The 21,382-nt window shown below is 37.2% G+C and overlaps 1 protein-coding gene across 1 annotated transcript in view; it reads right to left on the bottom strand.

The window, feature by feature from the left end:
* The window catches only part of FOCAD (focadhesin), a 272,571-nt gene that overhangs the window by 158,824 nt on the left and 92,365 nt on the right, over positions 1–21,382 (bottom strand). The window contains exon 11 of the mRNA XM_033123525.1: positions 17,447–17,704. Within this exon, the coding sequence (XP_032979416.1) occupies positions 17,447–17,704 (258 nt within the window). The remainder of the gene's footprint in view (positions 1–17,446; positions 17,705–21,382) is intronic.

Consider the following 21,382-nt stretch of genomic DNA (forward strand, 5'->3'; position numbering starts at 1 on the left):
ATAAAACTGAAAACAACAAAAGAACAAGACAAACAGATGAAGAAACAAAAACTCATAGACAATTTCACAGATAATAGTTTAGTGGTTCCCAGAGGGTAAGGGGGGAGGAGGGTGATCGATGAGGGTAAAGGGGATCAAATATATGGTGATGGAAAGAGAACTGACTCTGGATGGTGAACACACAATGTGAAATATAGATGATGTATTACAGACTTATACACCTGAAACCTATGTAACTTTACTAACAGTCATCACCCCAATAAACTTTAACTGAAAAAAAGAAAAAATGCTATGTAGGATTTTTAAAAAGAATAACTTCTAGATTTCTAATATCAATAGTAACAGTGAGCTCCCCTATGAGTTATATAGTTTACAATCAAAAACATTTGAGGGCCAACTCTTACACTGGGTACTGTGTTGGGCTTTAGAGACACAACTGAGAAAAGACAGTTCCTACATAAGTAGTAGATAGTCTAGTTAAGAAACTCCCAATTATAACTTCAACCATTATTGATTGAATAAGCCAAACTCAACTTGAAAATTAAAAGTGTAGAAAACAGTTTCTATAGACAAAAATTAAGATATAAGAACAAGAAAACAACAATTCAAAGCAGTCTTTGATAAATGCAAAATGCTAAATAGTATAACAATGACTGCTTTTTCATTTTTAGAGGAAGGGAGAGATTCTAGAGCTGGGCTGTCCAACACGTAGACACTAGTCCCATGTGACTACTTCAATTTGAATTTAAATGAATGAAAATGAAATAAAATGAAAAGTCCAGTTCCCCAGTCCCACTGGCCACATTTCGAGTGCTCAGTAGTCACCCGTGCCTAGTGGTTGCCCTATGGGACAGCATGATTACAGAACACACCCATCATCCCAGAAAACTCTAGAGGACAATGCTGTTCTAAAAGGCCGAGGTGCCAAGAATGCTTCAGAGGTTTGCTACATTCTCTGTAATGGCAACAACAACAACACAAATGGACAACTTAAACATCTACCAATATAGAAACGTTTGTAAACATTAAGCAATACACTGGGGAACATGAGCATCCTTCAAAAAGCATAAAGTAGATCTTATAAACGAACATGGAAAGATAGCTATTGATGAGAGAAAACCACAAACTGTAAAGGAACAATATAACATAATGCTTTCGTGTCCATATGTGTGTGTGTATATTTGGAGGGCAGGTACATTAAGACAAGTAGCATGTTTATATATGACTATTGTACATACCATGTTTCCCCAAAAATAAGACCAGCCAGACAATCAGCTCTAATGCGTCTTTTGGAGCAAACATTAATATAAGACCGGGTCTTATAGTAAAATAACATAATATAACATAACATAACATACCATAACACACCAGGTCTTATATCAATGTTTGCTCCAAAAGACGCATTAGAGCTGATTGTCCGGCTAGGTCTTACTTTCGGGAAACATGGTACTACTATATTGTTTGGATATTTTGCATACAACTATTACATACAAAAATAATACTTTAGTAAAACAAAATGCTATTTTACTAAAATTATTTTCAGCAATGCTTCAATAAATGATGGGCCTGCACTGGATGATAAATGACCAGAACGAGTAGGGAGCAGGTAGGTGGCAGCAGGACCCAGCAGAGTCCTAGTGGAGGAATGAGCCTGAGGGCAGACTTCCTGCCCAAGGAGGACAGCTGATGGCAGGGAACAAAGTCTCCCCCACCTTCTGGCTCAGCTTAGTCTTCAAGGCACATCCAGTCCTTCCTCTTGCCCGCTGAACTTAAATGTGTTCTTCCTTTTTCAAACTGATAGTTCAACTATTCATGCACTAACCATGAAAATAATAGTTTACAACCATGAAAAATATTTAAGGATAATAGAGCACTTGTTTGCCCCTTTCTAAGTACTGTTTGTCCGTCCAGCTTTGTGTACACCTTTCTTTCAATATCTTCCCAAGACGGTTGCCCACACTAGCCTGTGAACACCGGCAGGCAGCAAACTCGCTCAGGACCACACATAGAGTAAATACTCATAAACAGGAGCTAAATTAAACTCAAGACTAACCACAGAAGGAAGAAAAGGTTAACAAAGTGTAAGTATTGAGACTGGCTACTTCCACTCAGAAAAAGCTGCCTGACTTTCTATTACCCTCTTAGTACCTCCTGGAAAACTCAATTTTAAGTATTATTGTTCTTAATCATTTTATGTTCTATCCCACTGCAGAGACTCCAGCGCTATTTTAAGCAAATAAAACCAATGAGAAGAACATTTCCTATTTACATTTATATTGAAAAAAATGAGCATTGGGATTTTTTAGCATTTGTCCACAACTCAACACAGTAGCCACGAGCCTTTGGTGGCTAATGAGCATTTAAAATGTAGCTGGAGTGAACTGAGATGTGCTATAAGGGGAGAATACACACCACATTTGGATGGTCTAGTATAAAAATTACATGTAAACTATTTCATTAATAATTTGGGGTAGATTACATACTGAAATAATACTTCAGACATATTGAGTTAAATAAAATACATTTTTAAAATTAATTTCACTTATTTAATTTCACCTTTTTACGTGGCTACCACAAAATTGAAACCGATACATGCGGCTCATATCGTATTTCTATTGAATAGCATTAGTCTCCATCCCACTTATGTATCTAAAGGTAGTTTAAAACACACACACACAAGCACACACAGAAAAGAGTTAATGTCTCTCTCTTCATGTACTTGGGGAATAAAGTATAACAGTAAGTGTCAAATGGGTAAGAAACGTGTCTTTCTTGCTAAATAGACTAGCACTGCTCCTAGAATAAGAGGCTACAGATAAATAATTGTGAAATGAATAAAAGACCTATGAAAATCAACTATAATTTTAATAATACATAACTTTTATTGAGCACTGATTATAAACCAGGTACTGGATTATCTCATTTAATCCACATGAATTTAGTTAGTTGGGTTCTCCTATTAGTTTCATTTTACAGGTGGGAAAATACACAGAATTATAACAGAACCTCCAGTATATTTTGCAATATTACAAGAAATGAAACAATTCCATTTAGAGAGCCTACACAGGAGATTTATACAACTTTAAGTAATAAATTTTTATTGAGTGACTTCTACCACACGGTATTACACTAGGAGCTGTGACATTAAGAAAAATCACAAGTTAATGCAACAAAAATATAAACAGGTACGGGTTAATTCCAGTTACAAATAAATCCCACTACAATTATTCCACATCCTACCAAAATATTAACAAGCCTAATCAATAGCTAATAATATAGCAACACAAATTTTTGCTGAATTTAGACAACTAAATTTTTGCTGAATTTAGACAATCCCTTGGAATTCACTGCAAAACTAGCATTCATAGGGCACTTTACAATGTTTTTTCATGTGCACGATCTTGTAATCTTTATAATACCCCTGAGAGATAGGTATTATTAGAGGTTCAGTGGGATCTTACAAGCAGTTAGATTCATTATCTGATCCAGTAATGCACCTTATCTGGCTTCCATTCATGTTCTGTGGCTTGTCTTATGGCGACTGTCCAGGAATTTTTTTCGGGGGGAGGGAGGCCACCTAGAAAATTAATTCTAGGCTCCAGATTCCTGTCATCTTCAGAAATAACATTCTTGGGCTGAGCGAAGCATGAAGACAGTGTAATTTAAAACATCCTAAGAGGCAAGTTTCAATAACTTACCACTTTTGGAAAAAAGAAGAGCATTCAAATTTAAAATAAGCCTTCATCTAGAATAATTTAACTGGCATCAGCTGGAACTAAGTCATTCCTTATTGAGCTCCTTTTTGAAAACAGGGCTCAAATCTTGGTTCACCTTGAAAAAATAAGCAATATTCCGTACACACTAAATGGTCAACTTAATTTTTAATGAGTAAATGACATGGCAAGAATGGCTCTGGTACTTATAAATGCTAAATGTCTGGGTATGTCTTCATTGGCTTTTGAACAGTTTCAAAGAGCAGACATGAGGATTCATTAGCTCTTAGTACATATGAACCTGCTCCAAAGGCAGCCAAGAGAGTTGCCTAGCAACAGTGCATTTTGCATCTCTCATCATCCCCAAAGATGCTGCAGCAGCAGCAGCTAGGTCAAGCCTCTCATTAGCAACCTGACAAAGGGTTTCTATCTCCCCATTTTACTAAATTATTTTTATTTCCAGGTGAATCTCAACTATCTATGTATTACTCCTACTAACAATGTATTCTTTTCCCTCTATTCCTTCTTCTACAAACCCCCCATTTCAACAGATACATTTTAATGAACCCATCAAAATACCTGTAACAAAAGCAGGCACTGAGAAATCCAACAGAATTTATATACCTATTCACATCACTCTAACAGTTCCATATCTTTTGGGCGATAAAGTAAGGAAGCTTTAGAATAAGGAAGCTTTAGAAGAAAGAATGAAAAAAAGATACTGAAGTCAAATAATAGGAAGAGGAAAAAGTCAGTGATTTGACTTGAAAATTAACAAAAAATTTTACCCAAATTATTTGCAATGCTATCAGTGGCTATTCTTATTTCTCTCTTATCCACACAAAAACTATTCTCAACCATATAGAATAACAGCAAAATGGCAGAAAATTCCAGACTAGTAATAAACTATAGCACATGGATTGACAGTTTATAATGAATGTAATCCACTGAAAGGAAACTCTGGTTCCCAATTTAATAACTATGTTATAAAGCTTCACCTCAGATCAATAGCTATTCATTTACTTCTGAAAATATTTCTTAAAATATTTACCACTCAGTATGGTTGCCATGCAGAACTAAAATATAGACTCACAGGATCTTCCTTATATTCACTCAAAAGACCCTTAAGAGAAAATAAACAAAATAAGCAGACAGACTTTTTACTTCATGCATTTTAAAGTGCTTAATCCAGATTTTGACATAAACCACCCTGGTCTCTTAGCTTTCATGCTATCCTAAATTTCCCTATGGAAAAGATTACAGAATGTGCACGACATGTTACTAAAGAGGAAGTGTGGTACTAATAGACCCAGATTAAGAGCGTGTAATGAGGAACACTCAAAGGCAACTGTCATCATATCAAATCAAAATAAGTAAAAATTTTAAGTGATCTGAAAGGAACAATGTGATTTTCCCCCTGAAGCCTCCCGCCCTCTCCCCGCCACCCTGGCTTTTTAATGTACAAACAGCAAAAAATGAATCTTTAGGAGGATTTCCCAGAAGGGTGTCATTTACCACTAAAATATTTCATTCCAGCAGTTGAAAGACCATAAAAGGGTGAATGTCCTCCAGAGTCTCTAATAACGGTAATAGATCTTGTGTTACTATTCACAAGTGACCTCTCAGTCAGGCAATTTAATTTTTCCCCCTGCAGCATGGTTGGTTTCACACACAGTGTAATAACAGTTTTTGCACAACAAGACAATTCATCCGATTAGAAGGACTGTATTAAGTCTTTCATGAACAGCATGTGTCACTACAGCTTTGGCTAGGATTTGATTTAAGATAACCTAATACATGCATGCATGATTCTTCATTTTTCTACTGTTTTAAAAAGGATTCCTGGACTTTCTTCAGCAATTTTGTAGACCATTGCCTGAACCCTCCCTGGCTTCAAAAAATTACTAAGAACTCCTCAGATGCTCACTGATCACTTAAAAACAGGTACCAAGAATTCTCCACCAGACAACACAAATGTGCGTAAGGCACCTCTTGTTTCTACATGGGTAAAATGAAATTCCACTAATATCTCAAAGGAGAAAAAAACATGAAAATGGACCGAATGGGCATAACTGGTTATTGCAATTACTTCTATGCTCCACAACATTTCAGCAATGCACCATTAATTATAAAGACAATGTGACATTACTGGGAAAAGCCTTAGATAAAGTGAATTTTGACACCTCCGTTTGTCAGCCTCAGCAAAGCACAAAAAATTTTAAAGTGGAAACCAAAGGAAAAGGTGCGAAATGAACCAACCATCTGGAATCTCCACTACAATAAATGGTTCAGCATCACCCATTGCCCACAGAAGGCTAAACCTAAGAACATTTACACATTTCTTACTGCCTTGCTGATGAGATTAGAAAGGTTAAATCCAGACTCTCTGCAGCAAAGGGCTATAGGGACAGTGGAGGAATTCTCAGGGGTTCCCTAAACCTTACTACCTTTAATCGATGCTGATCGGCTTAGCTTCCCCTTCCATCTCTGGATCCGGGCAGGCTCCTCTGAGGAGCAGTGCTGGCACTTCCTGGCTAGCAGTCTTTACAGCTCACATGCCCCAAAGAGATTCCCCGACTGCTCCATGGCAAGCAGCCCAAGCCTACAAGCTTAAGCTTTCTTTAGACATTTGATGCAGGTGGGAGGCTCTCTTCTGGTTTAATTATCCCACCCACTCTAGGAATCCTGCTTCCTTCAGCAGGACACCCCCTAAGCGACCTATGAAATGAGATGAGCCGATTCCAATGTACTTCTCTTGCCCATGGTGCCCACATTTTCACCACAGAAAACTCTAACATACCTTTTGCTTTGACAAATTCTAGGCATGCAAACCAATCCCTACACTACAGTATTCTCTCCTTCACTTCACCATCACAACAGCCAGCCAGCCCATCACTCCCTTTTGGATTTTGGGGGCACTCTCCAATCCACCATATATACGTCTGTCCACTCCAACTGCAAGGCATACATATCCAGCTGGATGGGGGCGGTGGGCTTCCACTGAAGGTCCTGTCATGATGCTTGAGATAAAGGGCTAGCACCTGTAGGACTCAGCACTCCAGCAACCTGCGCCAACAATCCTCCCTCTTCTCTTCCCCTATCCTCTCATTTCCTAACTTCTAGATCCTTGATATGAGTGAGGGGTCAAACACCGTAGTAGTAGACAGACGCTGAGGTTTGTTCCTTCTACTCTGCAAGTTCTACCAGGCGTTCTGCCTCAAAACTCATTCTGGTATCTCGAGGTCCCCATCAAAACATCTAACATTCTGTTATATAACTTTATCTCCTCTATAGCTGATTACCCCCATACTTTAGATGAATTCTCATCTCCGACCTGACTGCAAAGCTTTTTGGGATCTTGCTTCCAAATGCTTACCCAGTATCCATTCCAAGATCAATTTCCCTCATCTTATACACATCCCAGTTTCACATAGTACCACATGCCATCATTACCCCAGAGTGACGTGCTACACATTTGTGTCTTTGCATATGCTTCTCATCCTGCCTCGAATGCCTTCTTTCCCCTGCATCAGGGAAACTTGTAAGCCTCTTCATCTATGTTCCAGAGACACGTATATACCTCCAGAATGACAATTACCATCTTGTATTGAACAGTAAATTTAATGCCTATCAACAGATTAGGCTCTTGGATTTCTGAAAACAAAGACTATATCCTTTCATGTTAATATTACCAGAACCTGCCACATAAAAGGTTTGCTGTGTGTGTGTGTGTGTGTGTGTGTGTGTGTGTGTGTGTGTAAATCAATGACTTGAAAATGCTTGGTAAATAAAATGGGACCTAATAAAAACAAGGTTTTTATAGTAGTTCAAGCTGAATGAAAATTTACTTAATGCAGCTCAAGTTACACCATTAAAATGTGAATACAATTTGACAAATACACATAAGTAGAGTAAAATGCCACCAGTATAATTATCACTAAAAATAATTCAGACTACTGGAAACGATGAAGGCAGGCAAGACTGGATTAGAGAGAAATGTTAAAGAAATAAAATTCGATTGCTTTCACAAAAATACTGTAACAAACTAATTAGCCAAGTGTTGCCAAGTACCAATCCCTGCTGATATGTCTTAATGAATAGATAATTTGATCATTTTAAATTGTCACATTTATTGTACTAATGCAAATGAGCAAACCTGAAGTGCCTAAAAACAATAGCTTCTACATCAGCTTGTTTTAACTCAGCCTACATCTAATTACCCAGAATCCTAAATTAATAGGATTTTATTTGATAAGATATTATTATAATCTGCCCTAACCTACTCTCTCTCCCCTGACTCCACACTGTTCCCTCTATTAGTTTGGATAACACATGACAATATTAGAAAACACTTTATTGTTTCTAGAATGAGAGGTACATACATCTAATATATTTATGTGTTAATTCAATCAGGTATCAAAGCCCAGGAACTGTCCAAGGTTACTGGGAGGCAAAACAAGTAAGACAATTTCCCTTGAGGAATTCCTTTTATGAACTCTAAATCTAATTGTAATCTACTGAAAATTTCCTTTGAAAACAGCTTCCATTTACGATAACTATAGAACACGTCAGAATGCTAATTTGTCCTTACTCATCTCACTCATCTTTAGTGCTGTTTGACTCTGTGATATGATATATTCAGGTTACAGATATTTTTATACTCTTGTTTTCTTATATGCAGACATAATCCACTACCACAAGACTGCTAATAAACATGAATAACAGGACACAAGGTTTCCAAAAGTCCAATCAATACACTGGAAGCCTGACATGTAGAAATAATCCCAAGTCACTTCTTAACTATATGTTGGGCTCCACAGAGTTTTCAAACATGTCTACCCATTTGAAATAAACACTTTATATGGCCAATTTGATTACATAAACTGTGCTAAAAACTGTGTCTGTTATATAATCTATCATGGAAAAGCTCAAAATCGTCACTGGTGGGTTAGAAGTCCAGTGCGCTTAAAAAACAAAGAGACAGAATAAGTCTCAAGAACTCTGATAAGACAGCTAACATGGCTGTCCAACTGTAAGACTTCTGGAGTAGACCTTTCTCACCAAATCATGTCACCGCAGTTACAGCTGTCAGATAGCCGTGATTCCTCGAAAATAAGACCTAGCCGGACAGTCAGCTCTAATGCGTCTTTTGGAGCAAAAATTAATATAAGACCCGGTCTTATTTTACTATAAGACCAGGAATATAATATAATATAATATAATATAATATAATATAATATAATATAATATAATATAATATAATGTAATATAATATAAAGACCGGGTCTTATATTAATTTTTGCTCCAAAAGACGCATTAGAGCTGATTGTCCGGCTAGGTCTTATTTTCAGGGGAACACGGTAGTAGCTATAACTGCGACTGTCATTAGCTTTCTTTCACTCCGCAACAAGAAAATTAAACTAGAAAATTATTGCTAGTGAATCTATGGTTCACAAAGAACTACTCCAGGACCTCCAAAACTTTATTTATTCCACTGTTTGCCTGACAATGGTTCTCAAAGAGGATCATATGTCATATATAAAAAGGAGTACTTTATATGTAACAGAAACAAGCAACATGCTTCTTCTAGTTCATTTCAAAGATGCTCTTTCACTTGTATTTGTCCAGCAAGACTCAGCTCATAAATCACCTACTCCAGGCAGTCTTCCTATTATGACTTAGCTACCCCTTTCTGGGCTCAAACAACATCCTGTGCTTCCCCGGAACGTAGCACTTATCCCAGGGTATTCTGATTGTATAGTGCCCATTTTCCCTACATACTGTGATTTTCCTAATCGTTTTTGTATCACAAGTTTCATTTAACATGTGTGTCCCAAAGAGGTTCTCCATGACTGTTTACGGAATAACTCTTATCTTTCATGCTGTTTCCAGATTCTAAATTAACTGTATATCTTGCCAAACCTTTTAAATGTTTCAAACTTAACAACCAAGGTATAATTTTTCTCAACATATTGTAAACATTTTTCAAAATGGAATACAACAACCTCCTTTTTTTGGTTCACTAAAAAATATTCCTGTATTTGATTGGATTTCAGAATCTTACGAGGCCAGTATAAGAAATGTAAAGCTAGTGAACCTTGTTTACTGTTTCAAAACATTTGTTTTTAAATGTTTTAACTAAAAGTTGTAGAGAGACAGTATAGCATATTGGGTAAGAGCACCGACTTTGGAACCATATGTGCTGAATTCAAATCTTGACTTTGCCAATTACTAGCTGTGTGACTTCAGGGAAGTTAAACGCTGTGCCTCAGTTCCTAAAAAGTAGTGGTTCCAATGTCAAAGAGTTGTGAGTACTCAATGAGTTAATTAACATGTGAAAATAAAGTGATTAGAATAGTGACTGGTATATAAAACCATAAGTAAATATTGGCTATTTTTATTAGCTATTACTTTATTCAAGAAGATGATTCAGCTTCTAGATGAGTAGACTACATTGAAATCTAGGGAGCTGTCATGGGTTACTTCTGGAGATGTAAGAAAATGTTTCCTCAAATCAGATTGTCCTCTGATTTGAAGGGCTGACGACGGAAGGGCTGAAGAGTGAATGATAAAGGATGTCGACTGACAGCTTCTCCCTTCCCTGTCCATTGACTAAATTAGAAAAGTTTTATTCTGGCAGTGGTGGACTTCGGTGTATTTTCCCCTCGAATAGAATTCCTCATGCCTGTTATAAAATTCAAAGTTACCACAAAATCTGCTGATTCCCCTGAGTCCTTCACCCACACTAGAAGCCAATCCTAAAAAGGTTTGAACCAGACGGAGCTACTGATACCTGATATTCACATGGCAGCAGACAGACTCCACTGTTCTCAGCGCAGTTCTGGACCCCATCCTCACCCATCTCCACTCCCATCCTTTCTGATAATCAGTGTTCAGTGACACAACAAATGGCTTTTCTTTCAGTATATTAGTAAGATTGTATCACAGTGATATAAGGTTGAACTGAAAATCACAATCGAGTAATTCTCTCAGTGAGAATTTTAAGAAATTTATAATCTGTAGACTCCTCAGAAGAAACTCAGCCCAACATTAACACTCAGGAAAGTCAAGAAGTTGACACAGAATACCTCCGTGAGTATAAACCCTAGGCTTCATGCCAAAAATGAAAGTAAAAACATTAAAAGGTTCAAATGCCCGCTAAAAACATTTGATTATACAGATCTCTATGTGGGTTTTATAAAGAAGAAATAAACATATCGCCACAGGATGGAATAGATATTTGACTTGGTATTTTGGGTCTGTGTTTTTCTTTGTCTAATTGCTTCACGCTGACAAGCACATCCCAATTTTGCTCTAGGCATAATCGATGCTATGGCTACCAGGGAATAGGAGTATAGCACGCTTTATCTATAAAGCTCTTTATTACAAGTACTGCACATTCTGGCTTCTTTTTGCTGGTGTGAAGAACAACCAGACTTCAGGATGCAGACTGACTTCAGGGGGTAGCAATTCATAGAATCTGGTGACAACAGAACAGAGTGCAAAGTGTCCAAAGACTCTTTGTGCAAGTTCTTTTATAGAATGTATTTTCTCCTTTTCTCACAGCAGTAACTTACAGACCATTAAATTTCACACATTTCCTATTCATTTTCCACGTTAAAATGTGGCTTATGACCCAGAGTAGAACTATCACAGGATTCTGCCCTGAAAGTCAACTTTTTACTATTTGATAATAGATGACTTTTAAAAGACTAGCAAGTCACGGGCCATGAACCTAGCCACATAAGTGATTTCAAATGGCTCATAAGTGTGCACACTTTTACAAATGGAACAAATTAAGCCCTTGAAAACATTAAAGGATAAAATAAAATTATCGAAGATTGGAATTGTTCCCATTAAGCAAGACCTTTAACTAGACTTAACAACCAAAACGTAAAAAGGAAGTAAATGGCTGCAGAGTTATAAAATACAAGTAAAAACAAAACAAAATAAAACAAAAAACACAACTCTATCCCTATTTCCAAACAAGAGAGAAGTAAGTACCAAAGGTTTGAAAGAGTTTCACAAAACTTAATTTGTTAAGCTCCTCAATGAGGGTAAGGTTTTAAGGAAGGAATATGTGATTCTCTAAAGTAAAAATTTGTAAACTTTTCTTCTTTGGCACATTCCGTTTTATAAATTAATCAAAAAGTAATTGATATTCCTTCCACAGTATTTAGAATTATTCCATTGAAGTTGACATACTAAGCTATTACAAGATTTTATTTTAACCATCTTGGCCTATCTAAAAATTACTAATCTTTTTGGTTAATGCTCAATTCAGATGCCTCAGTATTTAATATTGCCATAAACTCTTAAAAATGTAGGTAGGGACATACGAAGAAAACACATTTTCTTAGGTTCTAAAACCACTAACAAGTATCCTTGATTTCCAAAAGAGAATATAACATTTAGTCAGGTTGTACTCTTTACAGATATTTATAAGACATACTATTAAGCATCTAATGATTCCTATAAGGCTTTTGTAGAATCACACAGCTATGGGAAAAACAGCTTCTTCCAGCATCTCTATTATTCTCTAGGATATAATGCTTCAGATGGCAAAATTTCAATACCAACAGCTTTAGGGAAGCCATATAGTTAATGTAATATAGTTAATAGCCATATAGCCATATAGTTCATATAATAAATAATTATATTATATATTTAAATATTGTTAATATAAAATATTACAATTATTATGTACTTAATATATTAATAAATGTATACTAAGTAATTAGCTAGTAATATAGTTAATGTAATACAGCTAAGCTAATAGCTATTAGAGGAGGTTTTAAGAGGTTAAGTAATACCCCTTTCTTCTCAAGGGGTCAGAGGCCATAGAAACATTGCGGGGGATCATTGTGGAGTCCCAGGTAGATTTAGAATAGTTTACCTGAAGCTGCCAAAGGGAACATGGGTGGCAATTACTGAAAGCCAAGGTCAGAGCTGGCAAATAACTAAACATAAAATCATAAATGGAAGAGAAGCATAGGAAGTGAGGAAGAAAATGTAAAGTTTCTGGCTGAGAGTCTTAGAAGCAAGATACAATCAGGTATATGGAATGGGTTGAGGAAGTAGAAAACTTGTGCCACACTTGTGTTAAGTGTGCATTAGAGGCACAGGGCAGATCAGAGAGCCAGGTGTGGCTCTTAACAAGTCATCGTGCTGGGCTCTCATGAATGCGGAAATAGGAAATAGGAATGCAATCAATACTCGTTGATTAACTAAGTTATTAACCTCTTCCTAAGGAGGTTATGTCAATCTCAGATAGTTCCAAAACGTCCACAATCATGTTGCACAGATTACTCAATCATTGGCTAAGTGTTTGAAATATGATTTGATATTGCCCTTGAAAAGCCATAAATTAAAGTTCAGAAAACATCTTCATTTAGGTCTGGGGTCCACATTCTCCTTTATTTTAACTCAGCAGAGCCTATGTTTAACATTAACTACTATTGAATTCATACCAGATGTGATCAGACCCTGGCCAAACCAGAGGTAGGAAAAGCTCCCTTTTCCTCTGAAGAGGAAAGAATAAGGCCGACCAGACATTACTGTACACGAGCCATGAAGCGAGCCATGTGCTTCAATGGTCATTTAGGCATCTTTGAAGGCGGTCTGAATGATTTACTCTAAAATGTAAAAAAGTTACATTACTCACTGTTATCAGAAAGACGGTGACTGTTATATAAACATAACCAAAAAGCACGTGAATCTATCAACTGTTATTTCCAGTGTGGGCGGGGGGTGGGGCAAATTTGTGGAGGGAATGACACAAATTAAGGATATAGATGGCACTCCATTTATAAGCACAGATTATTGATATGAAAACCTCTCTCTAAACCAAATCAATGTGTTTAAAACTTTCAAAACCCACAGAAATTCACACAGGATGCTCATTCTTGTATCTCTCCCCAGAACCCTCTAAGACAGGGGTGTCCAAACTGCGGCTCATGGGTCAACTGCGGCCCGCAATCCATTTTTAATTGGCCTGCAGCAAATTCCAAAAATATATTTAGTTTACTAAAATAAACCAGGTGAGGCAATACGTACTTCACCTCGAGTGAGTGGCCCGGCTGTTTGTGTATTTTACTGCATCTGGCCCTTGATAAAAAACGTTGAAAAAAGTTTGGACACCCCTGTCCTAAGACATTATCTCCAAGAATGTAAAAGGCACTTCACTTGTACTGAGCACTGCCTGACCTGAGCTTGCATCTTCTGCAAATGAAGCCTCATGTCTGGATAAGAAAACTATAGGGATTATTCGTAAGTGCTGATAGTATCTCTAAATATAGAAGAAAATAGCTTCTCACTATTCTTTCAAGTGTTGATTTATTGCTGTAGCACTAGGTAATGATCTAATTATTTTAACATCATCATCTGTATCCAGTTAACTCTAAAATGGTCCTCACAAAGCCAACTTCCCTTCAGATTACTTAGCTTCATAATCCTTATATGTATTAGGTTGATGCAAAAGTAATTGTGTTTCAAAGGTTAAAAACAACTGCAAAAACCGAAATTACTTTTGCACCAACCTAATATTAAACCTAATACAAATGCATGCCACTGGGGAACCAAGTGAAAGACTCAGGATAAAAACTCATTGCAGAAGGGGCATTCATCAAACTGCATGACAAGAAGAGAATCACATTTTTTCAAAAGCACATTTTCTTACCATTATTAACACTAATATAACATTACTAGTTGATATTGATAATTTGTATTACTATTAATTAGTATTACTAAAAATAATTTCTATTAATACTTTACAATAACAATAATACCAAAACATACCTTATATGTGGCGCATCCCTTTCAATATTTGTCACACAAAACACAATATGTAGATAAGTATACCGTAGGCCAGCAAATTCTACTACAGCGGTTAAGTGACCACCAAAACAGAGATGGCAGATAGCCTCTTCCTACTTTTACCTACCTATTTACTTAGCTTCTGCTTATTAGTAGTCTAAGACTTTTTGTTACTATCAAATCCCCCAGGAATTTGAGCCAGTGATTGCTTATATATAATACAGCTTCTTTCTAGTAAGTGAGAAAGGACAAACAGACATGAAATATGAATACGTTTCATGTAGTCTTGTCAACCTAATGAAAGAAATAGAAAACACTCCAATAATAAATTACAACCCTAACTCATTTTAATGGAATCTATTCCAAGCATCTACTCACAATTGGATAGCTTGCTTTTTCAAAATATACAGTCCTCTCTTTTTGGCTGCTTTACCTTATAACTAAAGGACAGTGAAAGGGTATGCTACCGTGTTTCCCTGAAAATGAGACCTAGCCAGAAAATCAGCTCTAATGCACCTTTTAGAGCAAAAATTGATATAAGACCCGGTCTTATTTTACTATAATAGAATACCAGGTCATAATATAATATAATATAATATAATATAATATAATATAATACTTATATTAATTTTTTATATTAATTTTTGCTCCAAAAGACGCATTAAATCTGATTATAGGCTAGGTCTTATTTTCAGGGAAACAGGGTATAGTCTTCATAAAGAAAAGTAATGGAAAAAACACTATCTCCTGCGTCCAGGACACTTGTTTTGTCCTTTTCAAAACACTTAACTCTACTTCCAAATTCTTATTAATGATATTGCCTGTGTTTCTGTATGAATTTGGGTAATTTATTTAAACATTCACCCTACCATTCACCTTAACAAGCACAATTACACTGGGTATTTTTTCTCATTTCTTTCAAAACTATCCAAGAAGTAATCAACGTGACTTAAATTTATACCACCACTTCTTAATAAACATTTACTGAATAAATAAATGAACTTGGATGGTCACACTAGTGCGTCCCAACCTTTTCCATTTCATGGCACACATGAAAGATAATGTTTATAAGGATATTTGGAGTAAATAAGTGATACACTAGGTGGCTAGAAGCTACTAGCAAAGGACTTCTGGCACCCTGAGCTTAGCGACTACCTGGCTATCTGACAGCTGAGAGAATAGTATCTTAGCATACCTGAAACTCATTATAGCATTTCAGTGTCCCCAAAACGCTAATTGAGAAGTTCTCCACATTTTTTCCTATTTCGCATACTCCCACTTTTATTACCAGGAAACTATTTTTCCTCTGGGGACTCATCCCTCCCTCATTCCATGTGATCCTGGCGGCATAGATCATTTCAGGACCCTGACGCTTCGCCCACCTCCATTCTACCCAGGATCAACAACTAAAGAGCCCCATTTTCCTACCCTCAAGGCACATGACCCACAAAAGCCAATCCAAATATCTCTACAACTCTCTTCCTTTAGGATTGTGAAGATAAGGTTATAAGGCTTTGGGCTTCAGGCCAATTCATAGAGGAAAAGAACAAACTGTGCAATAAATACACTGTCTAGGCTATGGTGGTTCTAAATTCTGGACCTAATAAAAACAGTGTAAGACACATGGGTTCCTGTTACTTATAACTGAAAGTATCACCCTAGAATTTCAAAGACCCAGTGCATTTCCTGAGTATCCATACACATATGGATTGATGTAATACATATTTTATATCAGTGACATACACAGATCAGCTAACCTACTGTGTGACTTCTTTAGATAATCCCCAGACATTATCTGTGCATTAACTATTCTAAAGAGATTACCCTATAAAGTGTCAACACTGAAAGAAAACGTTTGGTACAAGCACGATCATTACAGAATGTGAAGGGAGAAATAAAGTAGGAGGCCATGAGGACATCACAGATCCACCTGCAGAATCAGAGCAGAAGAAGCCTGGTCAGAAGGAAAACTATCTGTGAGATAGCAGCCGCTGTTTCCTTGACAAAAAGGAATGAGCATGACTAGTTGGGGACAGAAAAGGAATTCCAAACACATTAACTTCATATCTTAAATAAACATTTGTCCACCTCCACCACCAAATTTGTTTCCTATACGAACACATAATTTTCCATAAAGAGATGGACTTTTTTTCCTCACCAAGTTTGAAAAGAAACACAAGCACAGATACTAATAAACAGAAGATGGTAAAAATACCTTATCTGCTTGGTTAGAAAACCCTTCTTTTCACAGGAAATGCATTCTAGAGATTCTATCCAATGGGAAAAAAATTACAGAGCACTACGATAAATATATGGTTAGTTTGAAAGTGGGGGTAAAAAGTCTTATTAATGCCTGATTACTTTCTATTACACTCCAAGTTCTGTCCAGATAGCAAAAATGATTGTTTATCCTCACATCCCAGCATGTTGATCAGTACCATATATAGCAAGGACCCAATATTTTTTAGTTTATTAAATGACTGATTAAAGATAGGATCAAATTGCAACAAGTCAAGAAGAGATGAATGCCTACTGTATAGGCAACTTTAAACTGAATTAATTATTTTGCCTCCACCTTAAATGATCAATATTAGAATTAAGGGATATCCTTCCTGGAATAGGCTCCAAGAGTTAACAAAAGTATGACAAAATAGCAAATCCACCCATAAACAAAAATACCAGAATAGCTTCATGTGCAGATTTCCTTGCAAAGTGTGCTCTCATTAAAGAAATGTTTGCATCATTAAGTATAGATCAACTCAGAGTAAGGAGAGAAAAAAAACTGGGGAAGATAAAGGACAGAAAAAAAACCCCATAATTTAAAACTTTGATAAAAATTATCCACAAAGTTAGAATAATCCATAATTCCAATAGCTAAGCTTTACTTCCATTACTGTTCCATTAATTTTTTGCTTTACCTGAGAGGAATCTGCTTGGGCTAATTTGGTAGTGACCTTTAGTATTTGGTGAAGATTTTGTCCTTTATCTTCAACAAGGAGGTGAGCCAGCAGGAGAAAAACATGCACAGGGATGGCTGTCGTAACAGGTAGCAACGACTCTACTGAAGCCAACCAGTCACTCACTGCAGACTCTTCTCTCATTACTTCAAGGATCCTCCAGGCTGCAAATATTGAACCATACGTGCTGGTTATGGGGAAGATAAGCTTGCAGGACGGCTGAAAAAGAAACACAAAAAAGACTGGAATATGAGATAAATACATTTGTGAGAAATATATTGCTGACATTCATTTACATTTTATATCTCATTGTATGTAATCAATCTTTGCAACAAAATGAATACAAAATTTTCAATTCCAGTCCCAAACCTCCCTGCACATATTTGAGCTAATAGGATTACACAAAGAGAAAACAGTTGTTATATGGAACTCGAGAACAGTTTATCACTAGTTTTCCTCATATCTATCATTCGCTCTCAAGGCAGAAAAAAAAAAAGGATCAATAAAGAAGATCCAGAGGCAACAGAGTTTGGAAAAAACCATTATCACTAAGAAAGTATTCGCCAGTGAGAAGGAAGGTAGAAAAACAACAACACTGTATCTGCCCAGCTCCAGGCCCGGGTAAGAGGCAGCCCTGGACAGATGGCAGACTTGGGCTGAGGACAATTCATTTTTATAATAGACAGTATGTTGACAGGAACAGAGTTGGTTCAGCTGGAGCCTGGGAATTCATTAATAATTGTAAATAACTTCTGCAATAAGAAATAGCCTGACAGCTCTAAACTAAAATGATACCCAAAGAAGATGCTATGTTTAAGTCAATCTGAGAAACGGCTCCTCACAGTAGTGCAGTCAGGCAGAGAGAATGGATAGAACTCTGCCAAGGTGAGCTGTGTGCCCAAATGGCTCAGGAGAAGCCACAGAGATTAAAGAAGCATTAGCTATTGCCTGTGCATAAAGTAATTTAATTAATGTAGAATATAATGATATAAATTAGAAATCTCTAGATTATAACTGTCCTATTATTGAAGGCTGACATATGGATAAAGATAACAACTGAAAGGATGGAAAGTAAAAGTTAGATTTTATAAACTTTTTAAATAGCTCTATTGAGATATAATTCACATATCATAAAATCCATCCTTTTAAAGTTTACAACTAAATGGATTTTTTGGTAATTCACAGAGTTGTATAACCGTGATTACTATCTAATGATAACTACTAATCTATTTTCTATTTCTATTTTGGCTATTTCATATAATAGGAATCACACAACATACAGTCTTTTTTGACTGGCTTCTTTCATTTAGCACGTTTTCAAGGTTCATCCATGTTGTAGCTTGTATCAATACTTCATTTCACTGTAAAATAACATTCCATTGTGTGGACATACCATATTTTATTTATCCATTCATCAATTAATGGACATTGGGGTTGTTTCCACTTTTTGGCTATTATGGATAATGCCACTATGAATAAAAGATTTGTGAGGACATAGGTGTTCATATTTTGAGTATGTGCTTAAGAGTGGAGATAGTATTTATTCTAAAGTAAATGCCACTGTAAAAACAAATGAAAAAGCTCCACCTTTATTTATATGAAAAGATCTCCCAAATGAAAACACAGGATACAGGTAGCGTGCCTGCAATGCTATCAACTATTTTTTTTAAAGGGCGGGTGCAGGGAGAGACTATATGTTAGTACCGAGACAAATGCAGAATAAATTAATATACAATAATTTTTATTTTCTTTTTGAGAAGGTGGGAACTGGAAAACCAGAATCAACAGTAAGAAGGAGACTACTCATTGTATGCCATTTTATAATCTTTGACACATTTTTATGTATAATTAAAATTATAAATTTTAAAAATTAAATAATATCTAAACTCTCTCTCTCTCTCTCTCTAACAATACTTTTTCCCCCATGATGAAATTCATTAAAGATTAGAGTCAAGTTCTCTAGACTAATGGCAAATAGCACTAGACTTCAGATTTAAAAGGCCAGCACTTCAGCATAGCCATGCCGACTGTTGGCTGTTATGCAACCTCCTTGAGCCTTATTTTACTTGTTTGTAAAATTCCTACCCAGATTATTGAGGCACATAATGAGACAGTATCAATAAAGCCACTAGCACAGTACCCAAAGTTGCAAAATACAGGGAAATATTATCACTGTCATCCTTCGGAGAAAAAAATAAATCTGGTAGATCTGAGTATAAAAGAAAATAATTGGAAATCACCATGAAACATAAATTAAGTCAAAAGCGCAACATTACAAAACCATGTACGAGTAAACATACTAAAACAGAAAAGCAATCTTACTTTACTCAAAGTATTATGTCCAGGTTTAGGCTCTAGTTTTAGTTTGTTTGTTTGACTAGGGTTAGAGTAGCAGAAGAAAGGCACGGTGTTGAATAAGACATCACAGAACGGTCTTTCTGAACCAATGAGTGGCAAGCATAGTCCACTGGAACAGTCCGAGGGCAAGGATACGACCAAGGGTTTTCCCTCAGTACCAGCTACCAAATCCTTGTCTCAAAGCCTGTGGGAGAACTTGTGAAAGTGCTGGTAGGCTCTGTGTTTTAGAGGAGAAAGTAGGTGTTTAGAAATAAAAGTTTATGTTAGGTGAATTACATCTCAATAAAAAATAAAAGAGAGAGAGAGAGAGAGTTCCAGTTAAGATGGTGAGTAGGTAAATGCTATGCTCACCTCCTCTCACGACCACATCAAAATTACCATTAAACTACAGAACAACTATCATTGAGGATTGCCTGAAGTCGAGCTGAACTGATATCCTACAACTAAGAACATAAAGAAGATGCCACTGTGAGACTGGTTAAAGGAGCAGTGATGCAGAATGGGCTGGTCCCGCACCCGTGTGTGACCATTAAAAATCAAGAGGGATATCACAGCTACAGAGCTTCCCCCCACCCATGAGGAGTGAGGGGTCCCAGCACTACACCAGGCTCCCCAGCCCAGGATTTCAGTGCCAGGGAGAGAAGTCTCCACTACTTCTCATTGTGAAAACCAACACAGAGTGTGGCTGACTGAGACGGAGGGTGGCTGCAGTCCTAGGTGATCCTCTTAAAAGGCCCGCACATGGACTTACTTGCTGACAGACTTACTCTGAGCTCCAGTGCTGAGGTAGCGGCTCAGGGAGGAACTGAATTGTCTGGCTTCAGAGCAAGGGCTAGAGGGACAGCTTTCTCCCACACAGAGAAGCCGGTGGAAGCCATTGTTTCCTAGTTGACCCCTCTCTCGGAGGGCCATATCTGAGTCTCCATTAACCTGGCTAACATTGATTCGACACCCTGCCCTGGTGATTCCCTGAGACCCCACCCACCCAACTTTTGGATACACCCGAGCCCCTTCCAGTGGCTTTTCCATATAAACCACCTGCCTTGGCTCATGCTGTGGACTTCGCTAAAATCTGTCAAAGGTTCACAAAACCCAAACAAGCAGCATCTGGCTTCAGCATGACCCATACCTCTGGCTGAGCAGCCCTAAGCATGGCACTAGTAACAGCTGGCCTTGCTTTGAGGCTTGGCCTTTTGAGGCACCTCTAAGTACAACGTGGGCAGTGGCCATCTACAGACTGATTTATGGCTCATGCCAGGTGGCCCCAGGCAGGGCACGGGTTGTGGTTGAATTTTGCCTGTATTGGGTACCCTCCCAGAAGGTCCTGGGATGGGCAGACCCAGTGGCCAGCTTCAGAGTGAGCCACAGCATCATCTAGCCACCTCGAAGGACAATAAACCCAAAGGGTAGACTGGGCAGGCACCAGAGCCTTGCTAAAGCAAATCCAGCCCTGTAGGGTCAGCTTCCTCCATTCTAGTCACCACCAGTCCTCACAATCAATCAGCCTGATGGTCAATTCCTCCCATTAACAAGTAAACA

Source organism: Rhinolophus ferrumequinum, chromosome 12 (genome assembly GCF_004115265.2).
Source record: "Rhinolophus ferrumequinum isolate MPI-CBG mRhiFer1 chromosome 12, mRhiFer1_v1.p, whole genome shotgun sequence".
NCBI classification, from domain to species: Eukaryota; Metazoa; Chordata; class Mammalia; order Chiroptera; family Rhinolophidae; genus Rhinolophus; species Rhinolophus ferrumequinum.